Below are 23,146 nucleotides of genomic sequence, written 5' to 3' on the forward strand. Positions count from 1 at the left end.
ACCCTGGGCATCTTTCTTTTGGTGTTTTTCAGAGGCAGTAGAAAGGCCTCTTTAGTGTCCTAAGCATTCATAACTGATGTTAATTGCCTACCGACTGTAAGCTGTTAGTGTCTTAATGACCGTTCCACAGGTGCATGTTCATTAATTGTTTATGGTTCACTGAACAAGCATGGGCAACAGTGTTTAAACCCTTTACAATGAAGATCTGTGAAGTTATTTGGATTTTTACAAATTATCTTGGAAAGACAGGGTCCTGAGAAAGGGCTGTTTCTTTTGCTGAGTTTATTTAGCAGTCTTATGGACGCAGTCGCCCGACTTTGTGATAAAGGAAAAATCTGAGGCCTGCACTAGAGCCTAACCTGCTAATGTAGAAAATACGCAGTAGGCTACAGTCAGAGACAGCATAACGATTTTGACCATGGGTGCAGTTTAATTTTTTCCTAATTTAGATACTGCTTATAATTTCTGACATTTTGGTAAGCCGTTAGTCAACTTGTCTATAATTAGATACATGCAGCTTCTCTTCGGTCATATGTTGCTCGAGATTTCGAAAACTACATAAACCCTTGCTAACTTGAAACTCAAATCAATAGAATTAATGCAGTTAACATCTGTAAAGTTATCCCATCAGCTCTGCTTCTTCGCGGAGCAAAGATATTTAGGGACCGGGGACAAAATGCAATAACAAAAAATTAAAATTCTGTGCAAAAATCAGTTTGACCTTTTGTAAGGAAATAGAAAGCAGTGAAAATGAGATGTTTCTGATAAGATTTCAGTTTGGCTTGGATGCATATATGCATATCTGATTGCAAAACACTATCAGCTTTTGATGCTGATAAAGACAGTATCTAATTGCATTCTCTCAAGATTCTGAAAGAAATCATATTTCTCCACAAGTCAAAAATTGTGCCTACATACAGTATGATTATTAAGTTTACTGAAATGCTTAACTCTGCAGGAGTTATAGACCTTCAGTTTCCAAATAACCATCTGAACAGTAGGCAAAAGTTCCCTTGACGTGGCATATGTCTATTTGAAGTCCTTGTTTTGTGACTGTCGAATTCGTATAGCGCCTCACAACCATCACACATAACCGGCACTGCTATCATCCTCTTTTACCACTTCACCAAATCTATACCAAACATTACTTTTCTGGCCCCCTTTTCCATTTCACAGCTTTTCTCTTATTGAATTAAACTTAACACCAGAGACATTTCCTTTTTGCATCCGGGACTGGAGTGTTACCAATGCAGTAAACGATCTGATAAGAGTAACCACTAGAGTGCAATGGAAATCTTAACAATATTGTATTTTCTTGTGCGGAAATAAATATAAACCTATCAATAACTTTGTATGGTGATTTGGAACCAAACATCGTAGGCCTACAGTGTGATACGAGACCCTTTCAATGATGATTTTGGACAATTTCAACTGAGATCGAGTGTGCATGTTCACCGTAGAAGACATCACTGTAGTCTTCTTGGGAGACCTAAGCAAACAGTCACACTCGGTGTGCAACAGCTGGCCAACGCAGAGCTCACATCGTACCTACTCAAATATGTAAATCAGGAGATGATGACCCACTGGCATGGTGGAGAGGGAATGAGGGTCGCATTCTGCTCTAGGCCAACGTCAACTACCTCTGCATCTGTGCAAAAAGTGTTCCGTGTGAACGTGTCTTCAGTAGGCCTACAGCAGGCAATATTGTTACTCCACTCCGCAGTCTATTAAAGCCAGAAAAGTTGAACATGCTTGTGTTCCTTGCCAGAAACCTTTAGGTAGGTTAATATATAATGAAAACATTCTGAATGGTTCAGAATGTGAGTGCTACGGGACAATAGTCAGACAGGTTACTGAACTGAATTAGACAGGTTTACTGAACATTCTTTGGCACAGGCAGTATGGTGATCAGCTTGAAACAGGTATTACAGACTGGGTCAGGAAGAGGTGTCTATGAAGAAACTTGCCAGCTGGTCAGCGCATTCTCCAAGTATGTGTCCTGGTAATCCTTCTGGCGCTGCGGCCTTGTGAATGTTAACCTGTTTAAAAAGGTCTTACATCAGCTACGAAGAGCGTGATCCCACTCGTCCGTAACAGCTGGTGCGCTCAGGCATGGTGTAGTGTTGCTTGCCTTGAAGCGTGCATAGAAGGCATTTAGCTCGTCTGGCAGAGCCGCGTCACTGGGCAGCTCGCGGCTCCCATGATTTTTCCCATGATAGTTTGCAAGCCCTGCAACATTTGACGAGTGCCAGAGCTGGTGTAGTAGGATTCAATCTTAGTCCTGTATTGACGCTTTGCCTGTTGGTGCGACAGTGGTATTTCTAATACGTGTCCGGGTTAGAGGCACGCTCCTTGAAAGCGGCAGCTGTAGCCTTTAGCTCAGTGCGGATGTTGCCTGTAATCCATGGCTTCTGGTTGGGGTATGCATGTACGGTCAGTGTGGGGATGACTTATTGCACTTAATGAAAATGGTGACGGATGGGGTAAACTCCGATGCCATCAGATGAGTTCCAATTGATTGTGCCTGAATTACAGCACTGTCTAAAAAAAGAATTACAATGAGTGACTGTCTAGCACCCGTTCTCCCTCTCTCCTCCCTGCTGCAGTGACCATCACAGAACATCAACAGATTTTATTGCGCTGTCCGTGTTGCTAATGATGGCACATAATTAAAGCCATCTGTTACCGAAATCCCTAATTTGTTAAGGAATGACATTCCCTATTCCATCAACCCTTGCGCTCTTTACACGACACGTCGCATGCACGTGACCAATAGGGCCTGACCTATAGCATATCATAATCACATCAATAAATAGGTTATAACAAACTCCAAACATGTGAAAGCAAAATGGATGCAGAGGACGTAACAAATAAACTCAAAACGGGGGAATGTTTACTGGTTGCTCAGGAGGTAAAGGCGAAGTCTGATGTGTGGCATAAATTTGACTAGTTGTGGAAAATACTGGAGATCAGGAAAGGTAAGGAGCAAGCGCTGCGTGCATATTTTGTGTGCCAAACCGGTGCTGTTAGACTACAATATAATTTGTCTCTGGTAGGCTTCTAAATAAATTAGAAGCCTACCAGAGACATTTTTTTAAAGCCTTTATTACATCAAAGACTAAAAGCAGTCACATGCATTTGTGAATGCAATTTCCGAAATGGAACGGTTTATTTATTGTTTATGCTAATTATTCAAATGTCGCTTTGTCATTTTATTTTAAAACTAAAATGCTTGGTTGCATTTCAAATCATGAATGACTCGTATGCTGTGTGATGACATGAACGAATGACTGATACAGTAGCCAACATAACTATGAAGATATAGGCCTAAGTAAGTTACGGTATGAAGACTAAACAGGACGCACTCTTAGGCCTATAGCCTATAACCTTGATGGTAGTTATACAAGGCTGCTATACTCAGCCTACTAATGATAATGACATTACTTGTTGTTTATTATTATTATAAACAATGATTTATTATAAACAATGAGGGTATCAAGGAGGGTTTAGTGTAAACACTAAATAAATTCTAAATAATACCAGAGAGGCTTTAATACAGCATAGCAAAGACTAAAAACAGGCAAATTTGTGAAATTGTTTATCCCACTTGTAGTTGCGTGAGGCTTGGTGCTCACGGAATGAGTAGGCTATTTAAAAAAAAAAAACACTTAAAAAGGCAACAGAAGCAGGATCTGTCTTATTTCTGTAGATATACATGGATGACTTATGAAAGCCAGGCACATTTAACAGTTAGGCTATTGATTATAGACCTAAATAAGTTGGGGTTTCCCCGCTCATCCCTTTTATTAGGCAAATAAGGCAAGGACTTTCTCGTCTCCTAAGTCCACTGCTGCCTCTGCCGCATTGATCTCAACACCAATATACTGGTTAACTTTTCTATTATGCACAAAGCAACATGGTCTAGGAAAAGATGCGGCTGGAAGTCGTGTTGGAGGAGGCACTCGCCTCTGATTTAAAATAAAATATACCAATGCCACAGGGAAGTAATTGGGGGCATTGCCCTGTGTATGGTGCAGTCTTTTGGATGGGACATTAAACAGGTGTCCTGACTTTCTGTGGTCATTAAAGATCCCATGGCACTTATCGTAAGAGTAGGGGTGTTATTCCGTGTCCTGGCTAAATTCCCAACCTGGCCCTCATACCAACATGGCCACCTAATCATCCCCAGTTCCAATTGGCTCATTCATCCTCTGTAACTATTCCCCAGGTCATTGCTGTAAATGAGAATGTTCTCAGTCAACTTACATGGTAAAAAATATATATATACACACACACACACACACACACACACACACACACACACACACACACACACACACACACACATATATATATATATATACACACACACACACACACACACATTAAAGAAATGGCAAAGCTTTCAAGATCAAAATGAATCAGAGACCATAATATTAGCAAAAGCAATATTGTCCGCAATGCATAGTGTCTAGTAATAAGGGGTTGTGGGTTAAAACAAAGAAGGAACCACAAAGGTGAGGTGTGAAGCATACCTGTCATGTCAGCCTTCAGGGCCTCTGTCTGCCTGCTCGGGTATAAACGAACAGAAGAAGCTAAGTCAATCAATACAGACCCACACCCTACCTTTATGCATAGCATAAACCATAGGAAATTAAAACCAGTAGTATAAACAAAGCACTGTATTGCACATTTAAAAATAACAAATAAAGACTAAAAGGGATTAAAGTTTGTCCGCTGCCACTGACTGCTCAATGTAATCAAAACATGTAACAGAAGATTGTATTCCTTTGACATGCTGGAAAGAGATTGGCTAAAAACTACAGCAACTATTAGTGCAAATGGTAACAGCACTATTTGCTAGCAAACATAAATTGTCCTCTTATGCAATAGCCTACCTCTCACTATAGCGAATTCCATTGTGCCAAAAGACTAAAACACAGATTTATTGGATTGCTATGCTTTCAAATGATAAATGATTACTGGTATTTCGTAAAATAATCAATATTGACCATATATTGACGTTACTGTCGAACTGCTTTGCTTTATCTTGGCCAGGTCGCAATTGTAAATGAGAACTTGTTCTCAACTTGCCTACCTGGTTAAATAAAGGTGAAATAAATAAATAAAAAATAAATACTGTCGTTATCCTGATATCTTCCCCCATGTAGCTCAATGGTTGGACTAGAAAAGAATAGACAGGGCTCGCGCTACCAGTGTGGCAGGTGCAGTGTTTATTTTGATTTGCTTGCCAAAGCACGATTTATTATGACATCCCATTATTCTCTATTCCCCTCGGAAATAAAGTAGCTGTATATGTTCATTAAAACAGAAACGTGTTAGTTTAATTTCGTTAGACATACACAGTTTAGTGTCAATCTAGCAAGCTCGCGCTCAAAACAGGCCTAACTGGAATGCATGTTTACCAAATGTCATCTAGCGACAGCCAACGATTGTGGCTACGTTAGCTATACCATGGACTAGAGAAGGTGCATCTTTGGTTATATTTGGCTTGCTGCCTTTACTTGTTTGATTTAAATCATCCCTGTATGGTTAATCCAATAACACTCAGATGGGAAGGTAGCTAACGTCGCCTAGCGTTTTACTAATGCTAAGGCCCATTTAGCTAGCCATGTTTTGAATATTGTTAGCAAGTAACGTTAACGTGGACAGAAAGGTTCACTGCAGTGACTTGTTGGAAATAATAGCTTGCTTCCAAAAATCACGAATGGGCGAAACCTCAGAATGTGTTTGTTATCCAATTTAGTTAATGGTAGATATCCGGACTCAGTCAGACATTCATTATAAACCCAACTAGAAACGACATGGCCAGCACAGCAGGCTAGCTAGCTAATGCTAGCTACAAAAAAAGGCAGGGGCGCTGTATAAACTAACGTTATGGTTAAACCAGTTTGACATTATTAGGCGAGTTAGTTAACGCGCTCGAGAACTAGCTAGTTATGTAGTTAACAAGTAAATTAATTATCTACGTATTAATTTTGTTCACGACACATGACAAACGTTAGCATTTTATTTCGCTAGGAAAATACCCACAGTGGTTAGTATGGTTCGCAAACCTGTTAACGTATCAAACTAGTAATTTAAAGTTAGCTAGCCATCCAAGCTAACTAACGTTAACTGCATACAGTAGCCAGCGGTAACAAACAGCCATAGCTATCTACAGTTAGATACCTAGCTAAATAACTGGCCCTCCTCAGTCACACTTTTCGAACATGCTCAGCTTGGCTTCTTGTTGTGCGTTGCTAACTAAGCTAGCATGCCACATTACGGCGATAGCACATATACGATTTGAAGCAGTAGGTAAGAAACAATACCATTTAATAAATAAAAAGCAATTTCACATTCACCTTAAGTATTGGCCACAGAGGTTCATCCTGCCCGATAAGGGTCTTTAGACAACGATTGGTCCAGAAGCAAAAGCTACTCCCGGCGCCATATTGTTCGTCACAAGCAGAGCCACCGGCCCTGTGTACACACGAAGATAGAGGGTGCTATAGCAAAGATAGGGGATAAATTAAGATGTCCCACTCACGCATTTTACCATAGAAAAAGTTGTCACAGTTTGGGTCTGCTTAAGTGGTGGCAGCTGTATCTGATCTGCTTAGTTCATTGTAAATGTAAAATGTCTCTATTTGAACCAGAGAAAACGAGCGAGTGGGATGTCTCACTTTCTCATCCACACGCTCTGATTTACAATTCAGCAATAAGGTCCGAGGGGGCGTGGTAGATGGCGAATATACCACGCGAATATACCCAGTTAAAGGCTGACGCAACGCGGAGTGCCTGGATACAGCCGTTCGGCATATACCACAAACCCCCGAGGTGCCTTATAGCTATTATAAACTGGTTACCAACGTCTTTAGAGCAGTAAAAATACATGTTTTGTCATACCCCTGGTATACGTTCTGATATACCACGGCTGTCAGCCAATCAGCATTCAGGGCTCGAACCACCCAGTTTATAATAATATATACAGTCTGACCTCATTGCTTTGGTCAGGTTAAGAACAATTATCCAAATTAATTTGCTACTAGAATGGAATCACCCAGACAATGTACAGTTAGTTCCATTGTCTATTTAACAGGCTGAGACCATTTTTTAAGCATCACTGCATTAAAGATCCAGACCTCTTGGCAAATATAGCTATGCTCGTTTACAACATGAAGGTTGCAATACTGCACAAGCCAACGCCAATGCAAACAGGGGTACTTCCAACAAAGGCAGCTGGATTATCCCCCACCTTCGCCACTAGTGTAGCAATTAAGGGGCAAATCGAATTCGGAATAGCCAGAATTGGGTTTGAACCAGCTACACCGCTGTTATGAGCCAAGCACACCACCAAGGCGCCCAAGACCATACCTATTTACAGAGAAAACGGTTGCCTACGCTCACATACAGGGAGGCTAAACTACGACTATGAGATGAAAAATAATGATTTCAGTATATAACCAATTAACATAAACTCAATTAGTAATACAAATATTCTGACAAAAGGGTAGAGTATTTTAGAGTTCAGCACATTCAGTAGGTGGTGACACATCTCCTTCATCTAGACGTGTAGAAATAGGACACGGACAATAGAAACAGCGATGCAATTGGAAGTGCTCAGGCCAGAAAGTGCTGGTAATCTTGTCTGTTTTTTCTTGTAAATACTTTAAAAGTTTTATTACCAACATTTTTATATATTTTTCTTTCTGATTTACTTGCCGCACGAAGTATATAATAAAAGCCAACGTATGTGGCCTATCTATTGTTTAAAATGTATTGTAAAATCATAGATGTTCAGATTTTCTGAACTGTGAGTGCCTTTGATCCTGTGCCTTTAATATAGAGGGCAGTGACGCTCTGTATCCTGCGAGGATACTGGGATACTGCCGCATCCAAATGAACCTTGCCTCTCTCTGCGCTCGCTAATAGCAAAACAAAGGAGAACAAATCGGTAGTTGCAGAAAAAAACGAATATCTAGTCATATCATGACGGAGAACACTAAAACGCACGTTATATTGCTGTCATGTGGAAGTTTTAACCCCATCACTAAAGGACACATTCATATGTTTGGTAAGCATTACCTACGCGCTCTTCTGTGTATTTTAAAGATATGTTTTGTTCTCCAGATGTTGTGGGTAGGAGATATGTTTAAAAAGGACAAGGCGTTTAGCAGTCTACAGTAGGTTAGCATGGAAATTAACCTAATTAACCAGCATTATAATGTCAGAATTGCGTGGTGTTGTTGGGTTGGTCTTTTGCCATAGACCTTTATTGGTATTCGCTGTCCATGAGGGAGGTGCTGAAGTGGGCTACGGCCTCAGTGACGGAACTGTGATTATGTCAGAATTAAGTTAATGGTGTAATCATTGTAATTTCAGTTGGGGGTCTTTATTTCACTCTCTGTTTCTGAACACCACGTATGAATGACATGAATTAACAACAGAACCATTAAATCTACAGGTTTATATTATCCTCTACAGCTATATTGAGCGCACAGTATGTATCATTTCAGTGTAGCCTACGTAGGTGTATGCTGCATAGGCCGACCAGCCCTGAAAACGACAGCAAATGGACTTGAAAGAGCAGGCTAGGCTAGTTTGAGATATAAATGCAGCATGTATACGGATGTTGAGCCACTGGACACAAGGAGCCTATTCAGCATGTTTGAGCATTGGTTGCCTGTTAGCAGATACTGCGTCACTTATAATGAAGGAGAAATCGTATCTCAAATCACAATAGCATACAATCTTTCTGTGCAGGCGAGCAATAATGTAAAATAATGAGCTAAAACACAACAGGTATTCACCAATTAATGGAAATGCAGCAAAATGGCAAGAAAACACAGACAAATCTATATCTCATAACTAAATATTTTCTCCTTTTTGACATTATTGTTGTCCTGTACATCCCTTCTTTTTAATGCTCTTTTACTGCTGACATACAATTTGAATAGTTAATGAAGGCAAACGCATTGTTGTCTTTGCCTTAACTGTTGTCAGTTTTCAACTGACATTTAATCAATTAAATAACTGTGGACTATTTCATCATGGCTTATCACTTAGGAAAATATTATGGTTTTCTTGTTACCTGAAACATTACTGATTCTACACACAATTCAGTAATGGCACAATGCTACAATTAGGGAGATCACATTTCAACAGCCAGCCAAATGCATCAGTATATTGATGAAAACAATCACAGTAGAACTAGTAAAGCATTGTATTTTATAATACACATAAGCTATCTTGCCCATCAATATATAGTAATGTCTATATGCTATAAAAATGAATGCACCTCTAATGGAGGAAAACAATTTATATAAAAGGGAGTTAAAATTACTGTCATCCAAAATCAGGAATACGAGGGTGCACCATAGGCTAGTACCCTGAAAATGACTAAATCCTAAGAGATAGTCATTAGAATAGAGTGAGTGAAATGATTATGCTGCAGCAGTAGTGAGTGAACCTGGAATATCATGAGGCAGAGGGAAAAAACATCAATTTTTCCATGACCTATTTTCCAAACCAGTGGCTGTTATAGAAAAAGGAAAGTACTCAAGCTGCACATGAGTGGAATGGAAACTCCCCCAGTGAGCCCTTCTGACTCATAAAGGGATTACATGAAACAACAGAAAGTGAAGAAGCAGACAAATGCATGTATCATAGACTAAGACTACAGAATATAAAAACGTATGGATGGTGTCAGATCATCATACATTTTCGATATTGATTCAGTTTCATCTATGTTGTAAGTCATTGTTAAGAAGGATTGCGATTCTTCTCTTGAGATGGTAATGGTGGGGGCATGTAGCTCATTAATACCTCATTCAAAGTTGCATGTCTTCACTAGTAGAACACTTGGTTATGTTCCAAATGGCACCCTATTCCATATATAGGGCACTACACTCTTAGCACCTTTTTTTCTTTTTAGAATCTAAAAGGGTTCTTTGGCTGTCCCCATAGGAGAACCCTTTGAATAACCCTTGTTGTTTCCAGGTAGAACACTTTTGGGTTCCATGGAGAAACCTTTCCACAGAGTTTTCTACATGGAACCCAAAAGGATTCTACCTGCAACCAAAAAGTGTTCTACCTGGAACCCTTTTTTCTAAGAATGTACTTTCAAAAGTAATGCACTATATAGGGTGCCATTTGGAACGCAGTCCTTGAGTTCATTATTTGCCCCAAACCATCTGCTTTGAAGGACAACCCCAAACGATTATATTTTCTTTTATTTTCTCATTAACACTCTCCTCAAATCATACACTAGTGTTCCCATGTTCTTAACTTTCTATCTCATACACAAAAAAAGGGTTCCTAAAGGGTTCTTTGGCTGTCCCCATAGCAGAACCATTTTGGGTTCCAGGTAGAACCCTTTTGGGTTTCATGTAGAACCCTCTGTGTAAAGGGAACCTCAGTGGTTCTTCCTGGATCCAAAAAGGGTTCTTCAAAGGGTTCTCCTATGGGGACTGCCAAATTACCCCTTTAGGTTCTAAATAGCACCTTCTTTTCTACGAGTTTACCCTCTCTTCCTTAATAAATAATGCATTTTCTAATCATATTGATGTTTATGACTCTACATCTATAATGGCTCTGGTCAATTTACACAGGCACTGTACATCACACACTTTGAGCTGAGCTGATGACTTGCAACACATAGGCTCCAGTAGGTTTCCACATTCACATACAGGCTTGAAGAGGGCTGAAACAATGAGTTTCTCTATTGGTGGCATGCAGGCAGTAACTCCACAACAACAACAGAATGAATAGATGAATGCTTGCCCTGTGGTCGAAACAAAAAGTCCTCATCAATCAACTTCAATTTGAAAAAGGCTGAAAAAGGCTTCTGGAATTCTTTGATCTGTTTCCCTGGAGATGAACTGTAAAAATTGTAATTTGCACAGATCCAATGGCGAGTCAGGGTTAATTTATTTTTGTACTGTAACAAAGCAAAATATTCAGCAACACATCAGGTTGATTCACAGTAGTGCCCTGTGGAAAACAGTTTATGAATGAATGAATGACAACACCGTTATAGACTGTTTATTACAAGCAGAAATTCAGTCACCAAACTTCTCATGACAGAATTGGAAACATTTAGCTGATGGCAGACAATAAGACACAGGTTAGCTGATTAAAACTGTAATGTTGTGCACACTATGAACTATAATAAGTATGTTGACAAGTATGTACTGCATCTGCTTCACAGAGAAAGCCAAAGAATACCTGCACAAAACAGGGAAGTTCATTGTGATTGGGGGCATCATCTCTCCTGTACATGACTCCTATGGCAAACCGGTACGAACTTCTTACAGTATTTTCACAGACTGCTTTGTTTGGTATCTACGAAGTGGATTTGTTTGATTAACTAACAAACAACTACCTCAACCAATTATCTAATTTGAGTGACAGGAGTGCAATTTAGAGAAAATTAACTGGGGGTTATTTTTATGAATGAGTGATTGCTTTGGGTGGTCCTCCTGTGTAGGTGTTGTTGCTGCATTCAGATTATATAAGCCACCTCTAATTCTATCGTCATCTATTCTCCCAAGCCGTTTCTGGAATAAATTAAAAGCTTGTCCCAGTTTCTCTCTCTATAAGAAACAGAAAACATGAATAATAAATGTAAGAGAAATGCTGTTTCAGTCAGATCATGAATCTTCTGTGCATTTCTTTCATCATTGTGTCTCTAGCACGAATGAGGATTGGATTACTATGTTATCATTGTTGTGGTTGCACAAATGATTGACATCAGCTATAGAATGTCATCTTCAGCCATTTTCCACAAATATATGTTCCTCATAGATAAAACATGTAAAACCAGTCGATTACCATGCAAAGGCACACAATAGAGAGAATGAACACAATGCCTGCATCCAAATGCCACCTTATTCCCAAAATATTGCACTACATAGGGAGTAGGGTGCAATTTGGGATGCATACAACGAACACAATGTCAGCAGCTTATCGATCCCCTGTGTGTTCACAGGGTCTGGTCCCCAGCAGACATCGTCTCACCATGTGTCAGCTGGCAGTCCAGTCCTCTGACTGGATCAGGTGAGTCAGTGGATATATCCAATCAGAACAACAAGATTGCGTCCAAACGGCACTTTATTCCCTACATTGTGCACTACTTTTGACCAGAACCCTATGGGCCCTAGACAAAAGTTGTGTACTAGGGAATAGGGTGCCATTTGGGATGTAGTCCAAGTGAATCTTGATTGGCAGTAAGTATCTTGAATGGCCTCTATTAGTCCCTTGAGACAGGATGTGTTTCTGGCAATGTCATTAATAAAACACAGTGTGTGAGGTATTTAGCAGATGTGCAATATCATCAGTCCTATTATCCTGCTAATGAGAAGGATAGAGATCAGTGCCCGTATTCATAAAGCGTGAGTAGGAGTGCTGATCTAGGATCCGTTTGCCTTTTAGATTATGATGAATGGACAGGGGGGACCTGATCCTAGATCAGGACTTCTTCTCTGAGACGCTTTATGAATACAGGCCCAGGATTACACCGCTGTTAATCTATCATGTGTCATTTTCCTGCAGAGTGGATCCCTGGGAGTGCTACCAGGACACATGGCAGACTACATGCAGTGTGCTGGAGCATCATCGTGACCTCATGAAGGTAAGCCAGGCCATGGAATAATGACTGGCTACGGTTACTCAGACCACACTGTATTGCATGAGCTGTACATTTGGCAGTGAAGGATAATATCAAGAGCAATTTGATAAAATATGTGGTAGATCAGAGAGAAGAGAGTTCAAGGTAGCCTACACTAAATGCATCAGTTACTGTGTAGGGAATTTATTCATAGATGTTGAATTAATGCGCGGCCCACTGGCTAGTTGACATGCGTAGTGGAAGTATGTATAAGGACTAAGAGCAATTTGAACTGTTTTTATAAAATACCTTTACTGTATGATGGGATTGTTTAAATGGCACCAAAATATTACGTTATTTTCAAACATCTACTGTAGTATCAGCCTGGTATCAGCAGAAAAGCGTCAATCTGGTTTATGTGAATACATTGCATTCACTGGGGGAATTAGTGTCACAATATTGATGCCTAGAGTTAAACATCAGATAAATGATGCCTAAGTGGATACATTGCATTCAATGGGGGGGAGATTAGTGTCACAATATTGATGCCTCGAGATAAGCTTCAGGGTCTTGATGCCCAAGGGAATACATTACTTTCAATAAGATTGATGCATAGATATATATCAAGTAGTTGACACATAAGTCAATTGCGTTCATGTCTGTTGGTTTCCCTCCCTCCCTCATTCCCTCCCTCATTCCCTCCCTCCCTCCCTCTGCCTCATCTTTATCCCCTTTCCTTTTCTTCTAACCCCTCCCCCTTATTTCCCCCTTCCATCCACTACCATTCCCTCCCTCCCTCCCTCCCTCTGCCTCATCTTTATCCCCTTTCCTTTTCTTCTAACCCCTCCCCCTTATTTCCCCCCTCCATTCACTACCATTCCCTCCCTCTCTCTCTTTTTGTCTTCTATCTCTCTCATTCTCCCTCTTCTCTCCCTCATTCTCTCTCTCGCTCTCCTTCCAACTCTATCTATATCTATTCTATAATCCCCCCTCTATATAGCAAGAAAGTTGGTGCTAAATTTGAAATGTGTAATTTGGTGAAAGACTCAGACAGACAGACACACTCACAGACAGACAGATAGAGTATTGCAAGAACATTGTGTCCAATAGAGGTCCAAAATAATTTTGTGCCGATTTACTTCAAATTTCATATGCCGGGTCATAACAGTCGCCCGGTCACAAATGTGTACAATTCCTAGAGTTAAGGTGCTTTTGATTGACATTGTTAGAATGATTGAGGCTAGAAACACAATTCACATATGGGATAGTTCAGCAGACACTCCCGATGAACGCAAGCCTACACCTGACCATGTGAAATTAACTCTTCACAGTGAAAACTTCTTCCCACAGAGAACACGGCTTTTTTCCATAGAAAAACATTATGTTCAGCCATTACATAACCATGATGCCCCCGTGGACTGGGATTGAGCTAGCTAACCATCCTTGCAGACAACCGATCGCGACCTTACATGATGAGGTTCAGCTTCCTATGGCAACGGGAAGTGGCTTAATTCATCCTCAAGATGGTCCTTTATACTCACCCTGTAGTTACACAAAAATACGGCGTTCTAGCCTCTGTAAAACAGTCAGTTTTTAATGTCAAAGCTTGAAACTGGGGGCATTTAAACTGGGGCAAGTGACCCCAGGAGGCCGTATATTGAATTTCAGCGTCCTGCTATTATAGGAAGTTACTAAATTGGGGAAAGGGGAAAAGGGATACCTATTCAGTCCAACTGAATGTATTCAACTGAAATGTGTCTTCCGCATTTAACCCAACCCCTCTGAATCAGAGAGGTGCGGGGGGCTGCCTTAATCGACATCCACGTCTTCGGCGCCCGGGGAACAGTGGGTTAACTGCCTTGCTCAGGGGCAGAACGACAGATTTTTGACCTCCATTGGACACAATGGTCTTGCAGTATCAGAGGGTCTATCTGCCTGTGAGTGTATAAGTCTGTCTGTCAGTCTGCCTGTCTTTCACCAAATTACACATTTCTAATTTATCACCAACTTTTTTGCCTTGAATGCAATGTATTGACTTATGTGTCAATATCTATGTGTCAATATCTAGGCTGTGGAGGTGGGAGAGAGGAGCGAGAGGTGGAGGTGGGAGAGAGGAGAGAGAAAGAGAGAGAGGGAGGGTGAAAGAAGGGGAAGGGATAGAGAAGTTAAGGAGGTGGGATAAAGAAGAGATAGAGAGAGAGAAGGAGGCAAATAGAGAGAAAGAGTAGGAGGGAGGAAGAGAGAGAAGGGGAGATGGAAAAGAGATTAGAGAATAGAGAGAGAGAGGGGAGAGAGAGAGTCGGGGATAGGGAAAGAGACGAGAGAGAGAGGGGGGAGAGAGTGTCGGGGATAGGGAAAGAGACGAGAGAGAGAGGGGGGAGAGAGAGTCGGGGATAGGGAAAGAGACGAGAGAGAGAGGGGGGAGAGAGTGTCGGGGATAGGGAAAGAGACGAGAGAGAGAGGGGGGAGAGAGTGTCGGGGATAGGGAAAGAGACGAGAGAGAGCGAGCGAGAGAAAGAGAGAGAAAGAGAAAAGGGAGAGAGAGAGGGGAGAGAGAGAGAGTCGGGGGTAGGGAAAGAGACGAGAGAGAGAGGGGAGAGAGAGAGTCGGGGATAGGGAAAGAGACGAGAGAGAGAGGGGGGAGAGAGTGTCGGGGATAGGGAAAGAGACGAGAGAGAGCGAGCGAGAGAAAGAGAGAGAAAGAGAAAAGGGAGAGAGAGAGGGGAGAGAGAGAGAGTCGGGGGTAGGGAAAGAGACGAGAGAGAGAGAGGAAAATAATAAATAGAAGAGAGAGAGAGGGAAAGAGCGAGAGAGAGGGGGTGAAAGAGGGAGATGGAGAGCAAAGAGAAGGATGGGGGGAGGGTTGGTGAATAGAGAGAGAGAGCGATAGAGAGAGGGAGGGAGAGAGAGAAAGAGCAAGAGGAAGGGAGGGGGAGAGAAGAGAGAGATGAAGAGGATGGGAGAGAGGGTGGGGAGAGAGAGAGAGGAGGGGGAGATGGTGGAGGGGTGAAAGAAGGGAGGGAGAGAGAGAAGTGGAGAGGGAATAAAGAGGAGGTAGAGAGAGAGACAGAGGGAGGCAGAGAGAGAGCGAGAGTGAGCGAGAGGGAGCGAGAGGGAGAGAGAGAGAGCTTTGGCGCTTATCCGTAGGCATCAATATTGTGACACTAATCTTCCCCCAATTGAACATATTGTATACACATACGCGTCATGTTTCTTTGATGTGTTTCTTTTTGCTACAGACCTACCAGATTGACACTTTTCAATTATATCATGTTGGTAGTATGTGACGAATCCAATCCTTCCATTAGAATGTAGTCAATCTGTTTGTGCTGCTGACCTAAGCTGGCCCAAATGCAATTCTCTGGGACTGAAAATGTCAATTCAGGTGTTTTCCTGTCCACAGAGAGTCACAGGGTGTATTCTATCCAATGTGAACACACCGTCCACAACTCCAGTGATCGGCCAACCACAGAATAAGACTCAGACTGCCATCTATCAGAACCACAACACAGTGAACAACAAGCCCACTGCCAGTGAGTGATGGTGTACATACACAAACGTATTTGAGATAACATTTATGTCATTTCGATTAGGATGAGAATCTAGGTCTAATATCTTGAAAATGTATGATTGATGGAAAAGAGGAAACTTTGTTATAATGTACCAAGAAATGAATTGTCTGGTCTGTAAATATTTTTCAATGGATGTAATTTGCTGCTAGAAAATGTTGGATGTTTTCTTCCATATATCTAAACAGTTAAGCTGTGGGGGAAGATGAGTGAGAGCTTGGGTAAAATTTGCTGTGTTCGCCCCCACATTGACCGTTTCACCTTTGTAGGTAAGTAGGCTACACAAGCAACTTCCTGAAAAACATACATTTCTAAGTGTATAGTAAGTTCACAATGATTGATGAATTAAATTCTAACTTTTTCTTGTATCTTTTTTATTTTATCTCAAAAGATGAAAATGCCAACCTTGGCACTGCAATGCGATATGAGGAAATTGGTGAGTTTACACTCTTTTGTATGTCTCCAGAAGATTTATGTATTACCAATATTGCATACAGTCTTTATATCATCAGAATACAAAAGCTTTTGCTTAGGTCATTCGATTTTCCCTCAACAAACCATAATAACGTTCTTCATTATCGAATCATTGAACAGGAAGTTATCTTATCCAACTCTTTGTTTATTGGGTGTCTAATTTCTGTCTTCCTCTCTATTGTCCAGAGTTGCGCATCTTGCTCCTATGTGGCAGTGATCTTCTGGAGTCATTCTGCATCCCTGGCCTATGGAAAGACAGTGATGTAAGCCCCTCGTTCTTTCTCTTCCCCATCTTCTTAGGTCTGTTGTGAGACTGTCATTCACAGAAAAATTATGTTCATACTTTGCATAGAAGACATACTTGCCTCTTGGCATGTGCTAAAGTTATATTAAAGCAGACATAGGCAGACCTGTAGAGGTCAAAGGAGACACTGCAAGACGAATAGTTTTAAATAAGGACGACATTTGAATCTATCCAGTGTCCACTTAGAGGCATGAATGCAAGTGATTTAATACCCTAATGAGCATAATGCTGCATCCAAGATACTTTACCAAAACTATTACAGTCACCCATTTCATTTGCATTTCTAAGGCAATACTGCAATGTGTCATACAAATGGTTTGCAGATGGAGGTGATTGTGGGAGACTTTGGGATTGTTGTTGTGCCTCGGGACGGAGTTGATACAGAAAGGATAATGAACCATTCCTCTGTGCTGCGCAAGTACAAGGTAATATCTACACTGTGAGCGTATGAGTCATGAGCTTGGTGAAAAAGTAGAAAACCAATAAGCCTGATAATGTAATCTGTAAGAAGCTTATTATGCTAATGTCTTAACATATAATCAACTCTGTACCGTAGATAATTATAAATGTCAATGTATTAATTGTATAATGTGTAAAAGATGCTCTCTTTGTTTTTTTCCAGGATAACATCACTGTCGTCAAAGATGATGCCAACCACCCTATGTCCATTGTCAGTTCAACCAAGAGCAGGTTAGTGTGAATTATAAACTGGGTGGTTCGAGCCCTGAATGCTGATTGGCTGACCAAGGGCATGACAAAACATGTATTTTACTGCTCTAATTACGTTGGTAACCAGTTCATAATAGCAATAAGGTACCTCGGGGGTTTGTAGTATCTGGCCAATATACCACAGCTAAGGGCTACTGTATATTCAGGCACTCCACGTTGCGTCGTGCTTAAGAACAGCCCTAAACCGTGGATTATTGGCGATATACCACACCTCCTCGGGCCTTATTGCTTAATTATAATTTATCTACCATCCTTTGGGCCTCCATTATTAATATTTAATACATAATTATGGACTGTTCTTTATTATTATTGTCTCTTTTTCACTGTGGACTCTTGAAAAGTTTGGTTATTTTTCACAAATATGGATGTCTCTTAATGTACCACTTTGGTTGCTGTTTAGTGTCTCTTGGGTGTAACCACAACATTTGCTAAATATTAGGGGGCAGTTTCCCAAACACAGATTCAGCCTAGTCCTAAACAAGAAAATCAAATCAAATCAAATCAAATCAAATTTATTTATATAGCCCTTCGTACATCAGCTGAAATCTCAAAGTGCTGTACAGAAACCCAGCCTAAAACCCCAAACAGCAAGCAATGCATGTGAAAGAAGCACGGTGGCTGGGAAAAACTCCCTAGGAAAAACTCCTGAGAAAGGCCAAAAACCTAGGAAGAAACCTAGAGAGGAACCAGGCTATGAGGGGTGGCCAGTCCTCTTCTGGCTGTGCCGGGTGGATATTATAACAGAACATGGTCAAGATGTTAAAATGTTCGTAAATGACCAGCATGGTCAAATAATAATAATCATAGTAATTGTCGAGGGTGCAACAAGCACGTCCGGTGAACAGGTCAGGGTTCCGTAGCCGCAGGCAGAACAGTTGAAACTGGAGCAGCAGCATGGCCAGGTGGACTGGGGACAGCAAGGAGTCATCATGCCAGGTAGTCCTAGGGCTCAGGTCCTCCGAGAGAAAGAAAGAAAGAAAGAGAGAATTAGAGAGAGCATATTTACATTCACACAGGACACCGGATAAGACAAGAGAATACTCCAGATGTAACAGACTGACCCTAGCCCCCCGACACATAAACTACTGCAGCATAAATACTGGAGGCTGAGACAGGAGGGATCAGAAGACACTGTGGCCCCATCCGATGATACCCCCGGACAGGGCCAAACAGGCAGGATATAACCCCACCCACTTTGCCAAAGCACAGCCCCCACACCACTAGAGGGATATCTACAACCACCAACTTACCGTCCGAAGACAAGGCCGAGTATAGCCCACAAAGATGTCCGCCACGGCACAACCCAAGGGGGGGGCGCCAACCCAGACAGGAAGACCACGTCAGTGGCTCAACCTACTCAAGTGACGCACCCCTCCCATGGACGGCATGGAAGAACACCAGTAAGTCAGTGACTCAGCCCCTGTAAAAGGGTTAGAGGCAGAGAATCCCAGTGGGAAGAGGGGAACCGACAAGGCAGAGACAGCAAGGGCGGTTCGTTGCTCCAGCCTTTCCGTTCACCTTCACACTCCTGGGCCAGACTATACTTAATCATAGGACCTACTGAAGAGATAAGTCTTCAGTAAAGACTTAAAGGTTGAGACTGAGTCTGCGTCTCTCACATGGGTAGGCAGACCATTCCATAAAAATGGAGCTCTATAGGAGAAAGCCCTACCTCCAGCCGTTTGCTTAGAAATTCTAGAAAAACTATTTCAATGGAGATTCTCCATTAGGCTTGCCTTTTAGTCCAGGACTAGGCTTAGTCTGTGTCCAAGAAACCGCCCCTAGAAGTTGAACCAAGCCGTTCCCGTAGAACATTAGAATCATTGTAATTCTATGGCTGTTCCCTTTCCTCAGACTGGCCCTGCAGCATGGTGACGGCCATGTGGTGGACTACCTGAACCAGCCAGTCATCGACTACATCCTGCAGAGTCAGCTCTACATCAATGCTTCTGGATAGGAACTACTGCTCCGGCCTGCTGGCATATTGTCCCTGTCTGTCTTTCATGTGAAACGTATACTCCTCTTGAGCTACTGCTTTTCCATTTAAAGATATCCATATCCCTTCTTACTGTATCATGGTGACTCATCTGACCTGTGGATGTACAGCGAGGTGCCTGAGAGCTGTGTGTACGTGTGGACCACCTTCACAACTGACTTTGTGTAGGCTGCGCCGGCCGGGTGGGATAGAGAGGGAGGATGGGGTTTTGGGCCGTGTCCCAAATAGCCTAACTTTCCCTACTGTGCACTACTTTTGACCCGGTCAACAATAGTGCACTTTATGGGGAATAGGGTGCAATTTGGGATGCTTCCTTGGTGTCATTAAGAGAGGGTGCAGAGATTGTAACCTATTGAATTTGGGCCTTTGCTGTTGACTTAAAATCTGTCAGTTTTTAGACTGCATGCTTAGAATGTTTCTGTTTTGGCATGAGTACTTACTCACTTTGTAGATATATGTTGTGAAAGTGTTTGCAAAACAAACTAACATATAGTGGGTACCCACCTCTCACTTCATTTTCTGTTCACTCCAAGTCTACTGTATGTACAGTATCTGTATTAATGTATCTGCGACTGCATATCAATGCTTAAATGTTTGGTTTTCAGTGGGCATTGATGCAAAATGTACATCTGTTTGCACATAAGAGAATGATTTGAAACGTTCATTTATTTTTGTGTGCAAAGGATTTTACACGCTTCTTCTGCTTGCCACCAAGAAAATGACCACGCCTCCCAAAACAAATGCAATTAACCTGTTTCTTACTGTGTGCTATGTAGCTAGATTCTTTTACATATAGAGGAAAAAACAACAGCACAAACTATAGAAGTGCATTTCATGTGCCCTGGGGATGAATTCACATATGCAAGTCTCCCACTCTCCTTGCACATAACACTCTGTCATAATAACATCAATCTGAAATAAATGTGTTCTAATGTTGTACTGCAAAGGAAGTGGGGACATAGCCTTTGATCAGTAGTTTCTTACTGAAACTCCGCATGGTCAGGGCCAAGACACTTTTGACAGTTTAGTTTAATGAGCATTGTATGTAACCATTGCTTTAGACAGTCTTACTGCAAGGAAGGGTAAATGGGTGTGCACATTTTGGTTTAATAAGTATCTTTAATTGTGACCAAAGCATCTTGCATACATATTTACAGTAGCTTTATATGTGTCCATTTGGCTAAGATTATTAGGTTATTCAATTTTAATAGCCGATGAAGCAAAAGCAAAATACATTCCACTATTTCCGGAAATCTCATGGTTCATGATTTTGAAGAAATAGACACACAAGTGCTAGTTGCCATGTAGTAATCTCACTCTCCAGCCTTGTGGAGAACATAGAATTCTGACATGATGCAAGACTATCAATAGACAATTTTTAAGTCGTGTCAAAAGTAACATTTAATTTTATCTGGAAGGGCCAGAAAACGTTAAAACGGGCATATTTAGAAAACAAACATGAGTTGGAGGGTTAAAACAATGTAATATTAAGGCATTAAACCTCTCACTTAAAGACTCCATTATATCAAAATGATATCTAAATCCAAAATGTTTTTTGAGTAGGCTACTAAGAGAGGCACATCCAATGTTCAAAAGTGGGCTCTTTGCCATTAAAACCAACCATTTGACAATCAAATCAAATGTTATTGGTCACACACACATGGTTAGCAGATGTTAATGCGAGTGTAGCGAAATGCTTGTAAATGGAACCCTGTTTAAAGCCATACAGAATTGGTTACAATTCCAATTTCAACCTCCAGAAGAGGCGTAACAAATATTACAGAAAATAATATGGCTAAACTCGAACATACTGATAGAGGAAAGACACATTGTTTTGGAGAAAATGTATAAGGAAGGTATCATGTTTATGAACGACATTGTAAATAAGGACAGTCAAATGTTGTCACACAAGCAATTAACAAAGGTCTATGGAGATGTATGCTCAGTGTAAAAGTATAACCAGCTCATTGCAGCTCACACATAAAAATTGATGGGGCAATTACTCATAAGAGAAAAAGGATGAATTAGTTTGTCTGCCGCCAATCAAAAACCATGCATGGCTTAAAATGACTAGCATAAATCCTAAAATGTATCAGTTTTACTTAAGCTTGAGAGGTTTGACAACTATACCGCATAGAATTCAAGATAGTTGGGAACAGATTTTCGATGTTTCAATACCACGGCATCGGGTTTATGAACTGATATATAAAACAACATTTGACACAATCCGTTCTTTTCCATTTAAACTATTATATACAATTCTTGGCACAAAAATAATGTTCACTATAAGGGGCATTGAACAGTCAGCCTTGTGTAGACTGCAACCAAGAAATAGAATCAATAGATCATTTATTTTTGTACTGTGCTACGGTGGCTGGCTTTTGGAGTCAGGTTCAGGAGTGGTTGCTGAGTCATCATGTCTGTGTTCAGATGGACCTACAAACAGTCATGTTTGGAGATCTGATAAACCACAATCAATCAATGGGAAATATGATTATATGCTTAGCTAAAGTATTTATTTTTAGGGCAATCGTGGTAGAAATGGTACAAATAGAGAGGTTCAAGTCTCTTGTAAGACATCACAGTAAAATAGAAGGATGTGTTGCAAAAGGAAATAGTAAAATGGTAATATACTGGGAAAGACGGGTTGGTCTGTGGACATCTTAGGGGTGGAATTAAGATCAGAAGGACTGGTTGATTTGAGAATGAACTTAGAGTCCAGTACAAACAGCAGGAGACTATAGAAAGGATGCAAGTAATGTTCTTTTATAGACTAATCTGTCTGCCAATTTCATAGCTGATTACAAAACATACTATCAGTAGTACACTGTGTATGATGCTCCAGACTCACAACACTGCTTCTTGGTGTGTGCTCCAAATGTAATACATTATGTACAAACTGAACTGGGTCCAATGTCCCTTCAAGCCGATGGTCTTTATACATGCATCCCTTGAGTCTTTCTATCAAACACATCTCAGCAGGGTACTCCTTACATACACAACGCCAGTTACTTTGTATTCTTCAAAGACTGGTTTAGATAAAACAAGATGTAGTGGAAAATCTGCTATGAAAAATAAGCATTGTCGTGGTCCTAGTTAATATGGGCCAATTTTAGTATACCCTAGTCTCTGAGAAGGTTTCATAGAACCTGCGGCTTTAATTCGAGCTGACTGGGTTAGATGACTTATAGATATAATATCAAGAGACGTTTGATTTTATTCTGTTCATTGATTTATTTGGATAGGAGTCCTGAAAATGATTTTTGAGGGAATCCTATGTAATATGCTCTGGGTTGGAAATGATTTGTATTTTCTCGTCTTCAACTGTGGACTGACTGGACTGACACAATATAACATCTACTCTGAGTTTATCAATACCTCCATAATAAACCAAGTGTGTAACAATATATATTTTGTAGTTGCTTACATTGTTAGTAAGTTCCTCAGTTGAAGAGCAAAAG

The 23,146-nt window shown here is 40.9% G+C and overlaps 2 protein-coding genes across 5 annotated transcripts in view; one reads left to right on the plus strand and one right to left on the minus strand.

Moving 5' to 3' along the window:
* LOC115156978 (protein SMG7) overlaps positions 1–6,647 on the minus strand; it is a 32,153-nt gene extending 25,506 nt beyond the window's left edge. For 2 of the 4 annotated variants that reach the window (XM_029704788.1, XM_029704786.1), the window contains exons 1-2: positions 6,369–6,505; positions 4,536–4,567 (exon numbers count right to left, since the gene is read on the minus strand). In XM_029704788.1, coding sequence (XP_029560648.1) covers positions 4,536–4,567; positions 6,369–6,394 — 58 coding nt within the window. In that variant the 5' untranslated portion in view covers positions 6,395–6,505. Of the gene's footprint in view, positions 1–4,535; positions 4,568–6,368; positions 6,506–6,562 lie in introns of those variants that run through there. The other 2 variants (XM_029704787.1, XM_029704789.1) reach the window with 2 other exon arrangements.
* Positions 6,648–7,858: 1,211 nt separating this feature from the next.
* Positions 7,859–23,092, plus strand: LOC115156981 (nicotinamide/nicotinic acid mononucleotide adenylyltransferase 2). The gene is made up of 11 exons (XM_029704791.1): positions 7,859–8,080; positions 11,216–11,304; positions 11,996–12,063; positions 12,559–12,637; positions 16,017–16,146; positions 16,371–16,451; positions 16,574–16,618; positions 16,843–16,919; positions 17,284–17,385; positions 17,583–17,650; positions 19,544–23,092. Exons 1-11 carry the CDS (start codon positions 7,996–7,998, stop codon positions 19,644–19,646), a joined length of 927 nt encoding a protein of 308 aa, XP_029560651.1. The 5' UTR covers positions 7,859–7,995; the 3' UTR covers positions 19,647–23,092.
* Positions 23,093–23,146: the final 54 nt, after the last annotated feature.

The sequence above is a fragment of the Salmo trutta genome, chromosome 21 (assembly GCF_901001165.1).
Source record: "Salmo trutta chromosome 21, fSalTru1.1, whole genome shotgun sequence".
Lineage (NCBI taxonomy): Eukaryota > Metazoa > Chordata > Actinopteri > Salmoniformes > Salmonidae > Salmo > Salmo trutta.